General features: G+C 34.3%; 2 protein-coding genes across 2 annotated transcripts; one reads left to right on the forward strand and one right to left on the reverse strand.

The window, feature by feature from the left end:
* Window positions 1-4914: 4914 nt before the first annotated feature.
* LOC105765743 (RNA-dependent RNA polymerase 2) lies at window positions 4915-9429 on the forward strand. Its single transcript, XM_012584987.2, has 4 exons — window positions 4915-5610; window positions 6027-7921; window positions 8194-8344; window positions 8449-9429. Exons 1-4 carry the CDS (start codon window positions 5071-5073, stop codon window positions 9304-9306), a joined length of 3444 nt encoding a protein of 1147 aa, XP_012440441.1. The 5' UTR covers window positions 4915-5070; the 3' UTR covers window positions 9307-9429.
* Window positions 9430-9659: 230 nt separating this feature from the next.
* LOC105765744 (exocyst complex component SEC10b) lies at window positions 9660-18414 on the reverse strand. Its single transcript, XM_012584988.2, has 25 exons — window positions 18148-18414; window positions 16823-16891; window positions 16431-16685; window positions 16271-16345; window positions 15728-15829; window positions 15298-15348; window positions 15114-15219; window positions 14750-14860; window positions 14402-14493; window positions 14111-14279; window positions 13947-14023; window positions 13731-13829; window positions 13561-13651; window positions 12993-13078; window positions 12730-12903; window positions 12202-12255; window positions 12003-12131; window positions 11822-11914; window positions 11582-11728; window positions 11175-11272; window positions 10848-10932; window positions 10509-10567; window positions 10303-10401; window positions 10133-10216; window positions 9660-10045 (listed from the first exon to the last, which is right to left on the reverse strand). The coding sequence occupies exons 2-25, from the start codon at window positions 16889-16891 to the stop codon at window positions 9967-9969; spliced, it is 2484 nt and encodes an 827-aa protein (XP_012440442.1). The 5' UTR covers window positions 18148-18414; the 3' UTR covers window positions 9660-9966.
* Between the last annotated feature and the right edge of the window lie 752 nt (window positions 18415-19166).

A 19166-nucleotide genomic window follows, 5' to 3' on the forward strand; every position in this document is an offset into this window, starting at 1 on the left:
GTGAAGAAAACCATACTGAGTTGCGAAAAGTAGGTATGGTGTTTCAGTGAAGAAAACCATACTGAGTTGCGAAAAGTAGGTATGGTGTTTCAATGAAGAAAACCATACTGAGTTATAGCAATGTGAAACATCAAGCAAACCGTGGCACCGGGAAAACGATGTACTCAAATCCGTAAGACGATCCTTAATTTGACAAGTGTTTATTTGTAAGTGCAATTGAAGCTAAATGTCGAAAATTAAGTTGACATCTGACATCGAGCTCGATTGGATAGAGTCATGGCATGAAATTGTGGTTGGCAGGAAGTGTTAAATTTTTATTTGTCTATTAATATTGTTAGTGAAATTGTGGTAAGATTTTATTATGAGCCTATGAACTTACTAAGCTTCCATAAGCTTACTTGTGTGTGTTTAATGTTTCTTGTAGATTGATATATATATACGTTCGGAGGATCGGATCTACATCAACGACCACACTATCCAGATTTACTCCGGTAGATTTTGTTAAACAACTTTTTGGATTTATATGGCATGTATAGGGAATTGAAATAAAAAGTATTAGTATGAATGACTAAGTATAAAAAGTATTAGTATGAATGACTAAGTATGCAAAATAAATTTGAATGTTATGGTTGTGTTAGATATCGAAATATATACATGTTTTTAGTTTGAAATGGTTGATTGGTTGAACTTCATTAGTATTTAAATGAAGTAGTTGAAATACTGGAATGGGTTGTGATTTAAAATTGCGGGAAGGTTAGATAATTATAAAAGGGTTATATTGAATTTTTTTATTTTATGGAGCAGTTCTTGGACAGCAGCATTGAGGTAACTTTGAAAAATCACCAAAATAGTGTAAATTGAATTAGAAGCTAAATGAGATATGAAATTAAAGATGAATGAGTCTATGTTCACATGAAAGAAAAGAGTAAGAAAAGAGTTATATATTTTTAGATAATTGAATTTTAGTAAAACAGGGTAAGAACGTTTGTGAAGTCCCCTGTTCTGACTTTAGAAATTCATTAAAAATTTTACAGAAGGATTTATGAGTTATAATTTATATGTATAGATTCCTTATTGAGTCTATTTTCTGTAGAAACAAGTAAGAACTTCATATGAAAATCCTACAGTGAGAAAACTTATTTTTAGTGACAAGAGGTCAGGACAGTCAGGTGGTGAAACAGGGGAAAATTTAACTAATAAACTGTACTAATTGGCCCAACAAAAAATTCTGAAAATTTTATGGTAAGTAGATATATGAGTCTAGTTTCAGGGAAAATTTATAGAGTTAAATTTCGAGTTCCGTAGCTCAAGTTATAAGTAATTTAGTAACTGCTGCGCGATTGGACAGATTGCTGTAAATAGTGAAATAAATTTTCAAACCAAGTTTTTATGCTCCGAATTAGTAAGATAAGTTAAGTAATGCCTCGTGCTTGACTCCGGCAACAGTTTCGGGTACGGGGTGTTACAAAGACAGTGGTACAAGAGGTTTGATTATTTTATAACTTCTCATTATTTCAAAAGAAGTAGTTTTGACAGTTGTGTTTACTTTAAGAAAAATAGTGATGGTTCTTTTGTGTATCTACTCCTTTATGTTGATGACATGTTGATAGCAGCAAAAGATAAATGAGAGATAAGAAAAGTCAAAACCCAACTAAGTGAAGAATTTGAGATGAAATATTTGGGACTAGCAAAGAAGATACTTGGTATGGAGATTCTTAGAGATAGAAAAGCAAGTAAATTGTACCTAAGTCAGAAGGGGTACATTGAGAAAGTTCTTTGCAGGTTCAATATGCAGAGTGCTAAGCCTGTTAGTACTCCTTTAGCAGTCCATTTCAGATTTTCATTGGCTTTGTCTCCACAATCAGATGATGAGATTGAGTACATGTCACATGTTCCATACTCTAGTGCAGTGGGATCTCTCGTGTATGCTATGGTTTGTTCATGTCCAGATTTATCATATGCAGTTAGTGCAGTTAGCAGATACATGGCGAATCCCGGTAAAGAACATTGGAAAGCAGTTCAGTGGATTTTCAGATACTTACGAGGTACTAATGATGTTTGCTTACAGTTTGGAAGAACTAGAGATGGAATCATTAGGTATGTTGATACTGATTTTGCTGGAGACCTTGATAGAAGAAGATCTCTCACAGGTTATGTCTTTACAATCGAAGGTTGTGTAGTTAGTTGGAAAACTACTTTGCAAACTACAGTCACTTTGTCTACCACTGAAGCTGAGTACATAGCGATTACTAAGGCTTGTAAAGAAGCTATTTGGTTGAAGGGACTATTTAGTGAACTCAATGACGACCTTCAAATCAGTACAGTATTTTGTGACAGTCAGAGTGTCATCTTCCTTACAAAAGATCAAATGTTTCATGAGAGAAAAAAACACATTGATGTTCGGTATCATTTTGTTCGTGATATTATTGCTCTTGGTGATATTGTTGTGAGCAAAATTAGTACTCATGAAAACCCCTACAGATATGATGACTAAGTCACTTCTTATAACCAAGTTTAAGCATTGTTTAGACTTGGTTGGTGTTCATTGTTGAAGTTAAACCCTTAAGGGGTTTTATGGAAGAGGTGAAAAACTTATTCGTTGAGAATTCGTGTCAAGGTGGAGATTGTTAGAGTTGTATGACCTAAATTCTAAGAGATTGATTGGAAGTCAAGTTAAACAAAATGAATCTTCTTTCTAAAAGATTTAGTATTTATGAGTATAATATATTTAGCATTTATTAGCATAATATATGTGACTTTGATTAGAGTTAGGTTTTTTCAACCTATAAATAGATGTAGTCGAAACTTCTTTTGTAATCATTCGAATTCGACATAGTGAATTTTATTCTCCTCTGCCCGTGGTTTTTTTCCCGAAAGGGTTTCTACATAAAAATCTGTGTGTTCTTTATTTTTATTTCTCTTTTTTTGCGATATATTGTCATTACCGAATTCAATGCATACTGATCTCATTCTATCCTAAACCTTTTTTTACCTAAAACATTGGTCTTTGAATCCCACTTGCTTACAAACAACAACATAATTTTTTATTTTTTTTAAAAGATAGAAGATACAAAATTCATTTTAAGTATTTGATAAAATTTTAAATATTTATTTTAATTAATGAATTAGAATTAAAAGGGGAGAATTTTTTATTAAATACACTGATTTGAGTTTCTTTTAATACACTTCTCAAAGTTTAGAGCAATGCATTTAACTGTTTGTAATGGTTAATTCTTATATAAAAGTAATTAATTTATAAGAATGCATTATCATGGGGTAAATTTATAAATCTATATATATGAAAGGAGGGCTTACATCATAAGTGTCCAAGTTATACTTTTATATTATAAAATAATGTTCCTCTAGTTTTTAGATTATATAATAAATCCTAGTTTTATCTTTATATCATACTTTAATTTTTAACTTTTATGATTTTACTTCTATAAGAAAAACTTATAATCTACTTTTAATCTCTTAAAAAATATAACTTCACCCTTAAATATTATATTAAAATCGAATATCAAATGATATATTAAACATAATACATTTTCTATGGATAAAAGTGATGACTTATATATCTTAGAAAAACTATTTTACATAAACAATAGAATCAGTCTATGGAATGGAGGTTTTATAAAATGTTATATTTAATGAACTTATTTCACCAATATATGCACTTACATGTTACTCCAAAGTAAGTCAATATGTTTAGGCTTAGCATATAACAATCTTTTAATATATATAATTTATTTATGTGAAGGTTGATTTTCGTGATTTTACGTATTAAATTTTGATTTGATTCAATTTTTATAAATTATTAATATAATTATTGATGTAACATCATTTTATGTTTATATATTGTATATAAAAATAATTATATTTATCCAATCTAAAAATAAATTGATGTATTTATTTATTTAAATGTGTATAATTGAATCAAAATTAAAGTTTCACGTATAAATTTGAACCACAATCAAAGTTTCATATGTATAATTGCATCAAATTAAAATTAATGTATTAAATTACACATTAAATTAAAATTTATGTATCATTTTAAAGTTATACCCTAAATTTTTAGGATATAATAAAATAAGAGCAAAAATAAAAATAAAAAACATTTGATAACATTTTTCTTGTTTTAATAATTTACTTTTAAAATAAAAACTACTACATTGTTAGGGTAACATATATCATTAGTCGCCTAATTATTATTGTGTTTCTGTTTTGATCATAAAACTATAAAAATTCCAATTTCATCACTAACATTTTAAATAGTTTATGTTTTGATCACTCTCCGTGAAATGGTTTAGGAAAATGATAGATGTGACCTATAATAATGATAGATGTGGTCAATCTCAATTCTAAATAATTCAGTAAATTTAATTATCTATATTTACAAATGTTATCCTCAAACGTATATAATTAAATAAATTTCCCAACATCCTGATTCTATAATCTCTACCATGAAAGCTAGCTGCGTTAATGTAGGCCTGAATCAAGTCCAAAAAGGTTCCATCAACCCAACTTTTGTTATTTTCATTTGTAGGCATGATGTTTGGAGAATTGGATTTTGCGAATCAATCAACTTAAGCTTCACTTCCACTAAATCAACCTTATTTTTAGTTTCTTTTCAATCCCCCTCCAAAAAAAAAAATTTGTTTGAAGAATGCTAAGCAACAGAAACACAAATAACTGAACAATCTTTTTGCATTTTTTATTACTATACTAGATTTTAGGAATGAACATACAATAATATATAAATATTGAGAATCAAATATGTTATTATACCAGATAAAAATAATCACATCATCATCTCTTAATTATATTTATATTTAAGGGAAACAATTGGGTGTAGTTTTTTTTTTTTTAATGGCTAAAGGCAACTCTAATTCCAAAGGATAAAAAACCTTGGCCCAAGTTAAATAATCATAAAACTTCAGTGAAAGCAGAAAAGGTGAAAGGAAAAAAAGGGTGTAAACCACCGCGCCACTAGCCGGCAGTAGTAGACTGAAACCGAGGCAAAAGCAAACACTGGAAGGCAAAGCAAAACCTTGTGAGAGAAGAGAGGTGATGGATGGTACGGAGATAGAGAGACCCACATTACGGCTCACCAACATACCCCAAACCGCCGTTGCCAAAGATCTCTTAGACTTCTTCGAGTCCAAGCTCGGCCCTGATTCGGTCTTCGCCATTGAGATCTCTACCGACCGCAACAACTGGAAGTCTCGTGGTTTTGGCAGAGTGCAGTTCGCTGCTCCCCAAGCTAAGTCCGATGCCCTTCGTCTCTCCCGCCACGATCACCTCCTTTTCAAGTCCCATTCTCTTAAACTCTCTCGAACTTATGATGACATCATCCCCAGACCCATCAGGGCCGATCATAGGCTTGATGGTGGAGTCCTTCATGCGGGTTTTATGTCTAGTGATGATTGCTTGCGTGTCTTGGAGCGCTGGGAGGGTGTGAGAGGTTGGATAATGCCCGAGAGAAGGAGATTGGAATTTTGGGTATGGACCGATGGAGAGTGTTACAAGCTTGATTTTCTGTTTGATGATATTTTTGAGACTGTTGGCTGCTGCTTCGATGGCTCTGCATGCAATGCTCTTCTCTTGAGGGTATGCTTTTTTCATCATCGCTGCTAACCAATTATGTGTTTCCAGTCTATTACATGGTTGGTTATTTGCAATTTTGAGCACTAATTTCATGTTTACTGTCATTCTTTTAACGGGGATTTGTTATAAAGATTTCATAGCTAGAGAACTGAAACAACCGAGCTTATTCATGTTATGTGTACTTTCCAGTAAGCCTATGTTTGCAGTTTATTGAGCTTGTTAATATCATTTTGAACAAGAAAATTGCATTTATAGAAATATCATTAATGTTTTCACCATGGAGTTAATTGATTTCGTAATGCCATGGAAGGACTCGTATGCAATTATTTTAGATGTAATATACTGCTGGGGTACATATGTTGAAAACTATTAATTGTGTTAATTGTGTGGAATGGTTTTTGGATAACTATTGTTTCCAGGTTAGGTATGCTCCAAGGATATATCAGAAAGTATCTGGGCCGAATGTGGCTTCAAAATTCAGTACGGATCGGTATCATATATGCAAGGAGAAGTTTGACTTCCTTTGGGTTCGAACAACAGATTTTTCAAGGATAAAATCGATTGGGCAATCGACTTCGTTTTATTGGGAATTTAATGCAGGATTTTCAATCTCGGATATGTCTACATATCTCCCGTGTTATAGAGAAGACATCCAATCTCCATCTTTAGAGGCCAGAAGAGAATTCTCATCTCCATCAGAAATTGTTCCGCTTGTAAAGTTCCCATCAGATTCCAAGTTAGCATATGAGATCCTTTTTCAGCTCAATGCCCTTGTTCATACTCAAAAAATTAGCATTGCTGCAGTGGACACTGATCTGATTGGTATCCTCAGTGGTTTGCCTGTCGAAACTGCTGTAATGATTCTGCAGAAGCTTCGCCTGCTGCAGTCCCCTTGCTATAATCCCGTTTCATTTGTGAAAGCAAAATTACCTACAGGAAAAAACTACCGAATTCCTTTATCTGTTTCTGAAAGGTTAAAAAATCACAATGTCATGAGCTGTCGTAGAGCCCTAATTACGCCTACAAAGATTTATTGCTTGGGTCCCGAGCTTGAAACAGCTAATTATGTGGTAAAGAACTTTGCAGAATATGCTTCATATTTTATGAGAGTCACTTTTGTTGAAGAAGATTGGAGTAAGCTTTCTGCAAATGCCATTTCTACTGGTGTGCATCTGGGTGTTTTTTCTAGACCTTTCAAAACAAAAATATATGACAGGATATTGTATGTTCTTCAGAATGGAATTGTTATCGGAGATAAGCGATTCGAGTTTCTGGCATTTTCTGCTAGTCAGCTTCGATCGAATTCTGTCTGGATGTTTGCGTCTAATGATGAGGTTAAAGCAGAAGATATTAGAGAATGGATGGGATGCTTCAAGAAGATACGTAGCATATCTAAGTGTGCTTCAAGAATGGGTCAATTGTTTAGTTCCTCGATGCCGACTCTTGTTGTCCCTGTGCAGGATGTGGAGATTATTGATGATATTGAAGTTAAAACTGATGGCATTAATTATTGCTTCTCTGATGGTATAGGGAAAATTTCTCTGCCTTTTGCTAGACAAGTTGCTGAGAAGTGTGGATTGAATCACATTCCATCAGCATTTCAAATAAGATATGGTGGTTACAAAGGTGTCGTTGCTGTTGACCGTAACTCCTTTTGGAAGATGTCTCTGCGTGATAGCATGCTAAAGTTTGAATCTAAAGTCAGGATGCTTAATGTCACCAAATGGAGTGAATCCATGCCTTGCTTTTTGAATCGAGAAATTGTTACTCTCTTCTCCACCTTGGGCATCAAGGATGAAGTTTTTGAGAGAATGCAAGAGGAACAACTGTGTCTGCTTGGCAAAATGCTAACAAATAGAGAAGCAGCTTTGGATACCTTACAAAGTTTAGGTGGAGTTAATTCCAAGAACATTCTGGTTGAAATGCTTCAGTTTTATGAGCCAAATGTCCAACCTTACCTCTCAATGATGCTTCAAGCACATTATGAGAATCTACTGTCTGATCTAAAAAGCAGGTGCCGTATATTTGTTCCAAAGGGACGGATCTTAATTGGTTGTTTGGACGAAACTGGTACACTGAATTATGATCAAGTTTATCTCTGCATAAAAATGAAAAAAGCAGAACTAGAATGTGCAGACCAAAGTTACTTCCGTAAGGTGGATGAGGAAACAGCTATAGTTATAGGAAAGGTGGTTGTCACAAAAAATCCTTGCCTTCACCCCGGGGATGTCAGAGTCCTTGAGGCTGTTTATGAACCCCAACTAGAAGAGAAGGGTTTGGTGGATTGCCTTGTTTTCCCCCAGAAAGGTGAAAGGTATTATGGTTCACAGTTTAATTTAACTCTTGTTTTCGTATTCTTCATGGAAAACTCAATATACTCTGCTCTCCTATATGAAATAGTTGCTACCACGTGTTTGTTCCTATCATTTTCTGATCTTGAGGTCACTTATAAGATTGTGTTTGTCTTACTATTCCTGGATAACATTGTGTCTGATGCCATTTATGGCAACAAGAGGTGGTTACTGTTAGTTATTTTTGGATCTTAAATAGATTGGTGTGGCTAACGCCTACAATTTGATCTTGTAGGCCGCATCCAAATGAATGCTCGGGTGGTGATCTTGATGGGGACCAGTTTTTCATTAGCTGGGACAAAGATCTCATCCCATGTCAAACTGAGCCGCCAATGGACTACACTGGACGAAGACCTCGGATAATGGATCATGAGGTGACCTTGGAGGTAGTTTGAAACTGAGCTGGAATTTCTGATGTGATGAAACTTGGAAAGATTTGTATTTAGTTAGATTTTTTTTTCATCCTTATCCTTTGGTGAAATTTTTGCAGGAAATTCAGAAGTTTTTTGTTGACTACATGATCAACGATACTTTGGGTGCCATTTCTACTGCACATCTAGTGCATGCTGATCGTGAACCAGACAAAGCGTGCAGTGAAAACTGTCTAGCATTGGCTACTCTTCACTCTATGGCTGTTGATTTTGCCAAGACAGGCGCACCGGCTGAGATGCCTCGTGCTCTGAAACCAAGGGAGTTTCCGGACTTCATGCAAAGGGGAAACAAACCCATGTATACTTCCTCTGGTGTACTAGGAAAACTGTACCGTGCTACAATCAACTCCACAGTGCAAACAAGGTCAAAGTTTGTTTGGACAAAAGAGATGGCCGAGTTAGTTTATGATCATGACCTGGAAGTAAATGGCTTTGAGTCGCTGATATCAGTTGCAGAGACCCATAAAGAGATGTATGAAGAGAGAATGAGCTTATTGATGAGTTATTATGATGTAGAGTATGAGGACGAGATCCTGACAGGTAACATATACAACAAAGCACAGTTTTTGCTGCGAGACAACCGGAGATATGGAGAAATGAAGGAACGAATCGTGTTGTCTGTCAAGGACCTACAGAGAGAAGCTAAAGAATGGTTTAAGAGTAGCTGCAGCAAGGCTGATGAGCATCAAAAACTTGCCTCAGCATGGTATTATGTGACTTACCACCCGAATTACTTCCAGGAAAGGATGAATTCCTTGAGCTTTCCATGGATTGTTGGAGACATTTTACTGAGGGTTAAATCTCGGAATAAGTTTTTGAATAGCCGAGAAATTCAGAGAAACCGACCGAAATTCGATAATGTCTACATTAAGTCCCCAAGAAGGCATACTTCAGGTGATGAATCATCCATGGAATGACCAAATTTAATAATATTCTCCTGTGAATGTAAACTGCTGTCTCGCTAATTTGAAATGATTTGAAAGGATATGGGTAGGGAAAATCAAGGTATTTAAAATTTAAGAACTACAATTTTATTTTTATTTTTATTTAATATATAATTAAAATAAATCTAAAAATTTAAAATAAAAATTAATATGAAAAAATTATAATGAATGGTTCAAGATTGTGGTAAAATTTTCATCTTGGCTTCTTGTTTTGGAACTCTAGATGATAATTTTTTTGAGAAAATACAAATTAACATTTAAATTTAAAAAAATGTAGTATTGTATTCAGTTATAATAAATTAAAAATGATAAATTAAGTAGGCATGGAAGAAAATTCATCTTGTATTTATTGTTACCACAAAGTAAAAGTTGTGTAGACGTTAGGCGGGATCATTTGGATATAATATTAAATCTCTGCGTCACGTCCGTCATGAATCTCCTTGAATGCTAGAAATGAAAACTGACAAATCAATATCCTAATACGTATTCTGTATTCTCTGGGATCAGCTCTTGCTTGGTATTGGGGCCTCAAAACCAAGGAAAATGCTTGAGTTGAGATGATAAATTGTCCAAAAACAACGACAAACAAAGAGAGCTATATATTTGAATACCAGCAACAACCCCACCTCTACATCAACTAGAACCCGACCATAAAGAGCTGAGCCTCGATGCAAGTTTCGCACTCTTGTAGTCTTCTCTAAGCTGAATAAACCTGAATTTCAAGCCAAACCCAATGTCATAACACATAAAAGTCTCGAATGTAATTTGCAAAGATGAATATCAATAGCATGAGCAATACCTTTGTGCATCTTTCCGGATACTAGGTGTGCCCTCAAACAAACTAGACAGACTTTCAGGAGCAACGATAAAAACATTCGCCAAGCTGGAGACAAAACAGTTTACCAATGAAATACAGGTTTAAATGTCAAAAACGGTGGTCCAAACTTTTTTGAATTCAAAATTACTTACATTCCAAGGAGTTCAAATTTCTCATCAACAGAAGGAGCATTAAAACTACGCACAAATTCTCCATACTCTGTTATGTCACGCTTCAGTCTTAGTCCTCCACTGCAAATTAGTAGGTACATTAATGATTCAAAAGTCACATGCAAACGAAGCACACAAGAGGTCCTCACTGTTAAACAAAGTAGAAACATTAGAGCAAGGTCAAATACCTCGGATTAAAAGTAAACTTCTGCCAATGATTAAGTAGTCCTTTGTACAAGCGATTTCCCTGAAAGATATAGGATTCACAGTTTAACTTTTCAAAATGTAGTATATTCATTAGTCAAAACAGAAACAGGAAAACTGATGATAGACAAGAAAAAGAAACTTAATACCACATACCACAAAACAAAAATACAGAAAATAATCAAGGGAAATTTTACAAGTGCATGCATATCTTTGCCTATAGCATGCAAACTAATCTTGCTTGTACACAAAAATTCAGCACACTCGAAGTCGTGAAATTATGCACAATATAATCAAGGGAATATTAAATGAAAGCATCATACCAGTTCAGTCAGGAATGCTTGTTTGTTAAGACCCTCTAGTGCAGTGAACGCAGCCTCCAGAACCCGAGAAAGATAAGCAACAACTCTAAACATGGAAAAGAAGACAAGAAAATGAAATAAACCAATTTGTTTTTCATAGCTGCAGAACTAAAGAAAATAGCTACCGTAAACTGGAAAAATGGAGTTTTAATTAACAAGCAGACAACAAAAAAGTAAAACATAACCAAGCAAAAAATACTATAGGAAATGGAGTTTCTAATGTTTCCAAATCAATCAGCTTCTCATCCATGGAGTAAGACCCCACAAAAGTTGACTAAAAGGACAAACCTTGTGCAGGCATTTGTAGGACGATGATCCGGAGCCATTCCATCATCAGGTGAGCGGTAATCCGTTGCCTTTTGCTCAGCTGATAATAATCGTTCAACCTACAAAGGATTTTCAACAAGATAGCTGATAATTAAGAAAACTGAAGAGAGCAAAATAACAGGAAAAATCTATAAGCTTGGTGAGAAATAAGAGTTAAAAAATAGGCACCATGTAGTGGGTGAAAAGAAGATTCAATGAAAACAAGAAGTAGCCGACACATCAATCAGACACTGGTATGGAAGTCCCACCCTCCAAATATAAGGAAAACTTAAAAAAATTGAGCACACCCGACATTACCGTATCTGACAACCTCCCCAATAGAGTTGTCCAGAAAAATCTAAATGGAAGACTGGAAGTTAGTAACTGACCTCAGCCATCACAGTTTCAATGCATTGCTGAAGCCCTTTATAAGCAGCACCCTCTGCACTAGACATTGCTGTGGCCATTTCTTCACAAGAAGCAGCATGAGCACCATCAACAGGCAATAAGAGCCGAGATATAGAATTTGCAAAGTACTACAAATAAAAGGTAAGATAGGTTCAAATATTCATAATACTATAATATTCTTTCATAGTTAACTTCAGAAACAACCAAGAAATGCAACATACTTGCTGAACTATGGCCACGCTACTGCCACAACGCTGTACAGCAACCATAAAAGATCTGAAACTGCTCTCACCAGCAGCTGCTGCAGCTTCTGCCTGCACATCAGGTCATTAACCTTATTTCCATTTTTTTGGGTTAAATTGAACTCAAAATTCATGAATTATGTCATAATCAGGTTTTTACCGCAGAAGCAGCTGCAGCAGCCACCCTTCTACTAAGATTTGTACCTAGCACAAACCTTTCCCTCATGGTTGCAGCCTCAGTCAAGCTATCTCTAGCCCGTTCCAGTCCATCAGTAATATATTGGCTGACCTAAAAAAATGAGTTAAATTAAGTACCTAGACAAAAATCCAGACGACCAACATGTTTAAAACCAACTTACTTGGTCAAGTAGGCAAGTGAACACTGCTTTTACATTGGCTGCAAGTGTTGCAGGCTGTCAAAGACATTGTAATTCAGTTAATAATTGATCTCATTTATGTCATAATATCTGGTTCTTTTGGTCACCCACCCTTTTCTCTTTTTACCACACTAGCATTCTGTTGCATAATGCATGCTTAATTTTAATATATCCTATCATGTCACATTAGCTATATTTTATTTATCACAGTCATGGTGGCGGATAAGGCCTCTGAATTGCAAGAATTAAGAGTTTTTCAATCAACGTATTACATCAGCAAGCACATTAAGAAACCCACTGGAAGGTTAAGGTTTAGACAAAACTTTAAGGACAACAACAATTAATAGTTAATACATAATAGAAACATTCAAAAGCATCGTCTTTTTTTCCTTAAAACCCTTTTTTTTGGGTGCTAACTGCTAAGCCAAATCTTATATGCAGTGTCTCTCTTGAGCTGCAAATACTACACAATTAACAGAGCATACCTCTGATTGGTGGATAAATTATTACCTGAGACGAAAATAAAGTGCATCTGGTTAATGCTTCTTCATTCCACCGTACAAACTCTGTCACAACTGCAACAGATATTTGCTGATGCGAAGAAGCCACTGAAGCCCCTTTAGAGCGCCCTATAGTTCCAGTTGAATCAGAAACATTCTGGTTTTCAGCACGCAGTTCATCCAACTGCACCAGATCACAGATGTTACAAGCTGCAAGAATGAAGCAAATCAAGCATTCGAACTTTACGGAACAAGCATGGCAAATTCACAAACCTTTGCTTGATACAGTTGTCCGAGAGATGCTTGTTCATGTTCAGGATATTCATCCATGTGAGATGAAAATAGAGACTCTGTGAGACCTGTAACAACAAGCAATTTCGTCATTACGGTGATAAAACATGAAAAAATTATATAAGAGCAATTGACTTTCTACTAAAATCTTATTGTTAAATTAATATATGTCAATGGTCATACCTTTTGATAAGGTTAGTAAAACAATTATATATTCAGATAAAAGAATTACATATGAAAGAATCAAATCCAAAACAACCTTTGTGAGTTTGGACAACCTCACAAAATATCAAGAATATAATGTTACATCATATCTCTAAATTGAAACCCCATATTGTACATTTGATTAAATTTTCTAATTCATCCGACACAACCATCATCCATCACTTTAGTTTATTTTTTATTTAATCCCATCAACAGTTCTAAATGACCTTGTTCAACCATATAGTAGCTACCCAATAATTATATTTGATTCCAATAGGTATTTAAAATTATAAAAGGAATATGCACTACAAGGAGATTTGCAAAGAAGCTACTGTCATATGGTTACCTTCAACATCCAAATCACCACATCCAACGGCTCGTAGCTCTCTAGCAAGTTCCTGGGTCTTCTCATATGCCACAGCTAGCATTCTCAAATACTGAAAGCCTCAAGTGGAATGTGTAAAGTTAAAGTTTGTTACTTTAAATTATGGATGCATTTTCTGGAGGTTTACTCACCAATAAAAGTCCGCCTTCCTCCATGGGAGGAGGATTCACAAGAGATGGCTTCACTAATAATTTGTCTAAAAGAGCAGTAACTCTCTGCTCCAAAACTCGCTGCATATGGCATAAGAAACCAAATATAACTAGAAAACAGGTAGACATAATGGGATTGCATATGAATTGATTAAATTCAATAAAAAGGGAACATGAAGGACTGATTCTTCAAGGAACCTGAACTAAAATTGACATAACATCATTAGGAGACGGGAATACTGCCATAATTGTTGCTGCTTCTTTGCGCACAGTATCTGCAAGACAAACAGCAAACACATGACATGTCTATTGGTGAACTAAAACCCTTGACTTAAGGATCAATACACAACAACTCTCTCAACCTGTGATTTCTTTGTATAATGAAGAAAGCCCACGAGCAACATTGCTAGGACTAGCTTGAGAACCCTGGTCGCCAAGAACTAGTCTGGTGTCTGAATTCATGATTTCTACATCAATGAACATTGGACGGGTTGCCACATAATGTTGCATGGCACTGCTGCCCCTGTTAAACTGCAATTATGGAAGAGAAATATTCAAAATTGGTTAACAAGATTCCTGCTCTAATAGAGGAAATTAATACTTGAATTCAATTTTATGGAGGATAAACAACTACATATACAATTAATTATTACCTGAGATAAAATTTTAGCACATTCAGACATGGTAGACAACTCCCTTCTCTGTGATGCAGCATCAAACCGAGATAACAATCTGTTCTCCAATTCTACAGAGGGTTCGGAGAAGATAAAGTCAGAGAGAGACTCGATAGACTTGTCCTTCCAATAAGGGAGACCATTTATAAGACGGAATTTTGTGGATTCCCCCTTTCACGATTTAATTCTAAAGCTTCTACAAATTCTTGAGATAACAAAATCAACTTACAAAATTTACATAATAATCCACTAAAACTCACTCATTTATCATTCTCATTTATTGAACAGGTTTCATGTTAGGCAAGTATAACAAAATAGTTAACATACCATTGCAGTACTCCTGAAGATTAGCAACAGCAACTTCCAATCCTCTGCTGGCAGTTGCACTTCCCACAACTGACGGTACAGCTCTGGCAATATCCTCCTCAGCAAATGATCCTAAAATTAACAAAATGACATGAAAGGTAAAAACTATTCATAAAGCATAAATAGATATATAAGTTTTCCAGTTACGGAAATAAGTTCCTATAGTCAAATATGTTACATTTTGCCAGTTACAGTTTAGAATGGTCATATCAGATACATTGTATCACATTCAGTCAGTCAGTTTTCATGTACAGATATGGTAACTCAAAGAACTCAAGAATAATGTGCAGTAACTAAAGCTTTTGGAAAAGTGATGTCATCTTACGCAATTTCTGTGCAATTGAAGCAGCCTCAGCAACACGGCTGTCATCAGAAAATAGAGGTGAGAGTTCCATTAGATCGCCCGGACTGCTGTTAAACTCCATCAAGTACTGCAAGGTATTAAATTGTCAAAGCGTTAAAGCAACTTAAGCAACAGATAGCAGATAAAACACACCAACTCAAAGTACCTTTACAAGCTCTATGGTCTGACTAGCAGTTTCACGCTGAGCATCTGCACTCTGACAAGAAAGTACCAAATAAATGCATTCAGGGAATGCCATAAATAACTTCAATTTTTAGCAATAAGATCCATCACATGATGACAACCAACTAGGGTCAGACAAAACTGGTTAGTGCAGCCAATACAATGGATCAGATTTTGCTCGTTTGAGCTTTGAAGGCTCTGATTACCATAAAGAAAACTGTGAATAAGGAAAATGAAGCATGCTTTTCATTGATTGAATTTAGAGTATTTATAGAGCAAAATTCAGCAAACAAGAATTCAAAATAAGAGTTTAAAATGAACCAAAACAAAATAAAAGATAATAATCAAATCACAAAATATCCAAACAAAAGAATTTAAAAAATTTTACTAAGTCATTTACTGTCAATTCTTACCTGCAAATGATCTCCTATTTTCGCAGCAGTCTGCCCAACACTTGAAATACGTGAATCCAGTCTCGCAAAGCTGTCGAACAATCCATCTACTCCTTTTTCCAGCTGGAGAAAAATAAGAAGTAAAACTAATCAGTTTATGACCCAATGGAAACTCATATTTTTTGAAATTCACTTTCACCTAAAAACTTGTAATTAGAAAAATCCAAAACTTTTTATCAGATTTTTGACATAATGGCATAGTTCCATGTTGTTGCTGTTCAAGTCAACGCAGGGTGCTTTTATTTTTTATTTTTTTATTTAAAAAAAGACCTTTTATCTCAATATTCACTATTTTGTTTTCTTAAAGTCCTTACAAGCAAAAATCAGTGAAACTATAGGACTTCATCTTTCCTTTTTTAGTTTTATTATATAGAAATATCCAAAAGACAAATACTTTCTCTAAAATAATGTTAGGCATGAAAGAAATAATTACTTCTTTCTTGTAATAACATTTCCACATGAAAGCTTCAAAAGAAAAGGTGTGAAGGAATTCTGCTGACAAACCTCAGTTAGTGTCTTCCGGTGCTTAGCATCTTGAGTAGAAACCTCTTTCTTGAGATTGTAGAGTTTTCCATCAACCTTCATCCCATATCAAGAAAATAAAAACATTAATATGAATCCTACAGCTTTTTCCAAACCCAACACCAACTATTATAGAATAGACCTGCTTTCGAAGATCAATCAACTCTTTACAAGAATCCTTGAACAGTGATAGCAAAGCATCTACTTCTGGAAATAGAGGGATAGAGTCTCCTTGTGCAAATTTTGCTGCATCGGAAGAGGCACGGGCATGTCCATTTGGTAGAGCCTCAGTCCCACCAAGGCCATGTCCACCTGCTGTATCTGCTTCTTCTTCTTGGAAAGATGGCAGGAGCTCGTTAACCAGGTTCCCAAATAATGCATCAAATGAAAAATCACCCTGCCAGTTGACATTCAACCATAAAGTTATCCAACGGCATCCAATGAGAACACTAAAAGAGGCTCTGACAGTCTTCTTTTTGGCCAATCACAATCTTTAACTAATGGAAAGCTTAAATCAGTGGTTAGAATCATTACCTTAAAGTCATCAATGTCCAGGATGAGTGGAAGATTACTTACAGAAGAAGATTTTGACCTCTCTGGCATCTATTTGACACAGATTAAATCAAACAAAAGTAACATTAGACCATAATCAAAGTTCTCGATAGGCAGAAAAGAAAAACCCTAGCAACAGCTTAATTTTAAGATAAGAAACAATAAATAAATAAATAAAAGCAAGCAAGGCAAATGTGATTATTTTTACATATGCTAGCCTGTAATCAAAAAATAGAGTTTAACTAAATATCCCATTGTGTCCTAACTTGATCCAGTACATTAATTGCCTTAGAAATAAAAAATAAAACACTTCATTTGGTATATTTCTGTATGGCCCTCCATTTTCTCAGCTACCAAATAGAAACAAATGGGAACAGAAAACTTACCTTCAATACACAGCTTAGTTACAATTCAGTGAATTTTCATCTAACTGTGATCGACAAACTCATACAGATTCAACTAGAATGTCAAGTGCTAAATTTCTTTTAGTGGCAACCCAACAGAAGCATTGCAAAATTACATGAATTACCCATCCAATAGAGAACTCGGATTTACCTTACTTTCCAAATGAACAACAACAAATCTCGGATCAAAACTAACATGTCTAACTATTTGAAAGAGACCCAATCCCATAAATCACCTAGACCTTTCAGTCATTTGTTGGGGAAACTAACATCATAAATCTTTAACCAGTTGGTACCTAATATACATTTCTTGAGATAACAATAATTTTTGTCCTAAAACCTAGTCTTTTTTCATTCGTTCTACAACTTGTACACAATCAGCCCTAAACCTTTTCAGTGTTAAATCTAGCCCTTTCAGCAGCCCTTCAAACGGGAGTACTAACCGGAAGCTTACATGGAATCTAAATGTCCAATGTAGATCTTGCGTGGCACCCACCCACTGGTTGAGCAAGAATTTTACCAACCTTTCCTTCCCCATTTTCCCATGAACACCATAAAAATTCCTTATAATATATTTAGTTTTATCCTCTTAAGCTTCAAAAACAGGGGAAGACTAACCAAAATTGATATCAGCTAGTACTACACATATAAAATACTACCTAGAACTTTATTAAAAATATATAACTTTAAAACATATTGCAATTTCATATGAAAATGTCTTCAATAAATAAAAAATAAGTAAAATGGGATTTTAGCTAGAAGTCAGGCTATAGGTGAGATTGCTTTAATCAAAATCTCAACATGCAAAAATATATAATCATGCGGAGCTCATAAAAGAATATAGCTTAAAAGGCGAGAAGTAAAGAAATTTGCAGAGATATCAAGAAATTTAGTTGATCTAACCTTGATCCACAAAAATTAAAAAGCTAAATCAGGAGTTGTATTTTAGAAAGAGAGCTGAGCTGGGGACGGAATGGGGAACCAGATTTCAGGGATGGATTGAAGGCACCCCAAAACCAGCGGTGATCTTTGGCGATGAGACTTGATCAATGGGTTTTCTTTTTCTTTTAATCAAATAATGGAAGAGGATTAGCTTTAAGCTTTAGCTACTCGGGTTGAAACGGCTTCCCGTCTTCGCTTTAGAAATTGACTTGACGGATTTAGCGAGAAATGTTATTCTTTTTTCCTTTTCTTTACCCTTTTTGGATAGGAATAAAAGGTCAATAAATTGTGCACATAAAATTAAATTAATTTTGACGTTAGATGATAATAATAAAAATTATTCTATGATATTCCAACTAAATTTTATCATCGTGATTGCGGGAAAAAATAAAGAAAATCTTAAAATTAGACATAATTTTGATTTAATATATAATTATATACATGAATTTTAATTTTGTATAATTTTATACATGAAATTTTAATTTGGTCAAATTCTTACAAATTATTAACACAATTATTGATATAGCATCATTTTATATTTATATATTGCATATAGAAATAATTGTATTTTTCAATATAAAATTAATTAAAATATTTATTTATGATTGAATCAAAACTAAAATTGCATGCATACATTTGAATCACAATCAAAGTTTTAAGTATAAATTACACCAAATTAAAATTCATCTATACAATTACACATTAAACCAAAGTTCATGTATAATTTTAAGATAAAATTAATTTTAAATTTAAGCAAATATGATAAATTAATTGGATCAAGCTAATTACTGTTTAGATAATATTATTTAAATTAAAATGATTGTGATAAAAGTTAAAGATAATTACTGATTTTTTAAGTGATTAATTAGAATAAATACTGTTTGATGGTAGGATCAAACCTGATTAGTCGCCTTCCCAATTTGGTAGGTAAACGGACCGTGTTAAGCGAATTAGATTTGAAGCATTGATTTATTTATTTG

Source organism: Gossypium raimondii, chromosome 12 (genome assembly GCF_025698545.1).
Source record: "Gossypium raimondii isolate GPD5lz chromosome 12, ASM2569854v1, whole genome shotgun sequence".
NCBI lineage: Eukaryota > Viridiplantae > Streptophyta > Magnoliopsida > Malvales > Malvaceae > Gossypium > Gossypium raimondii.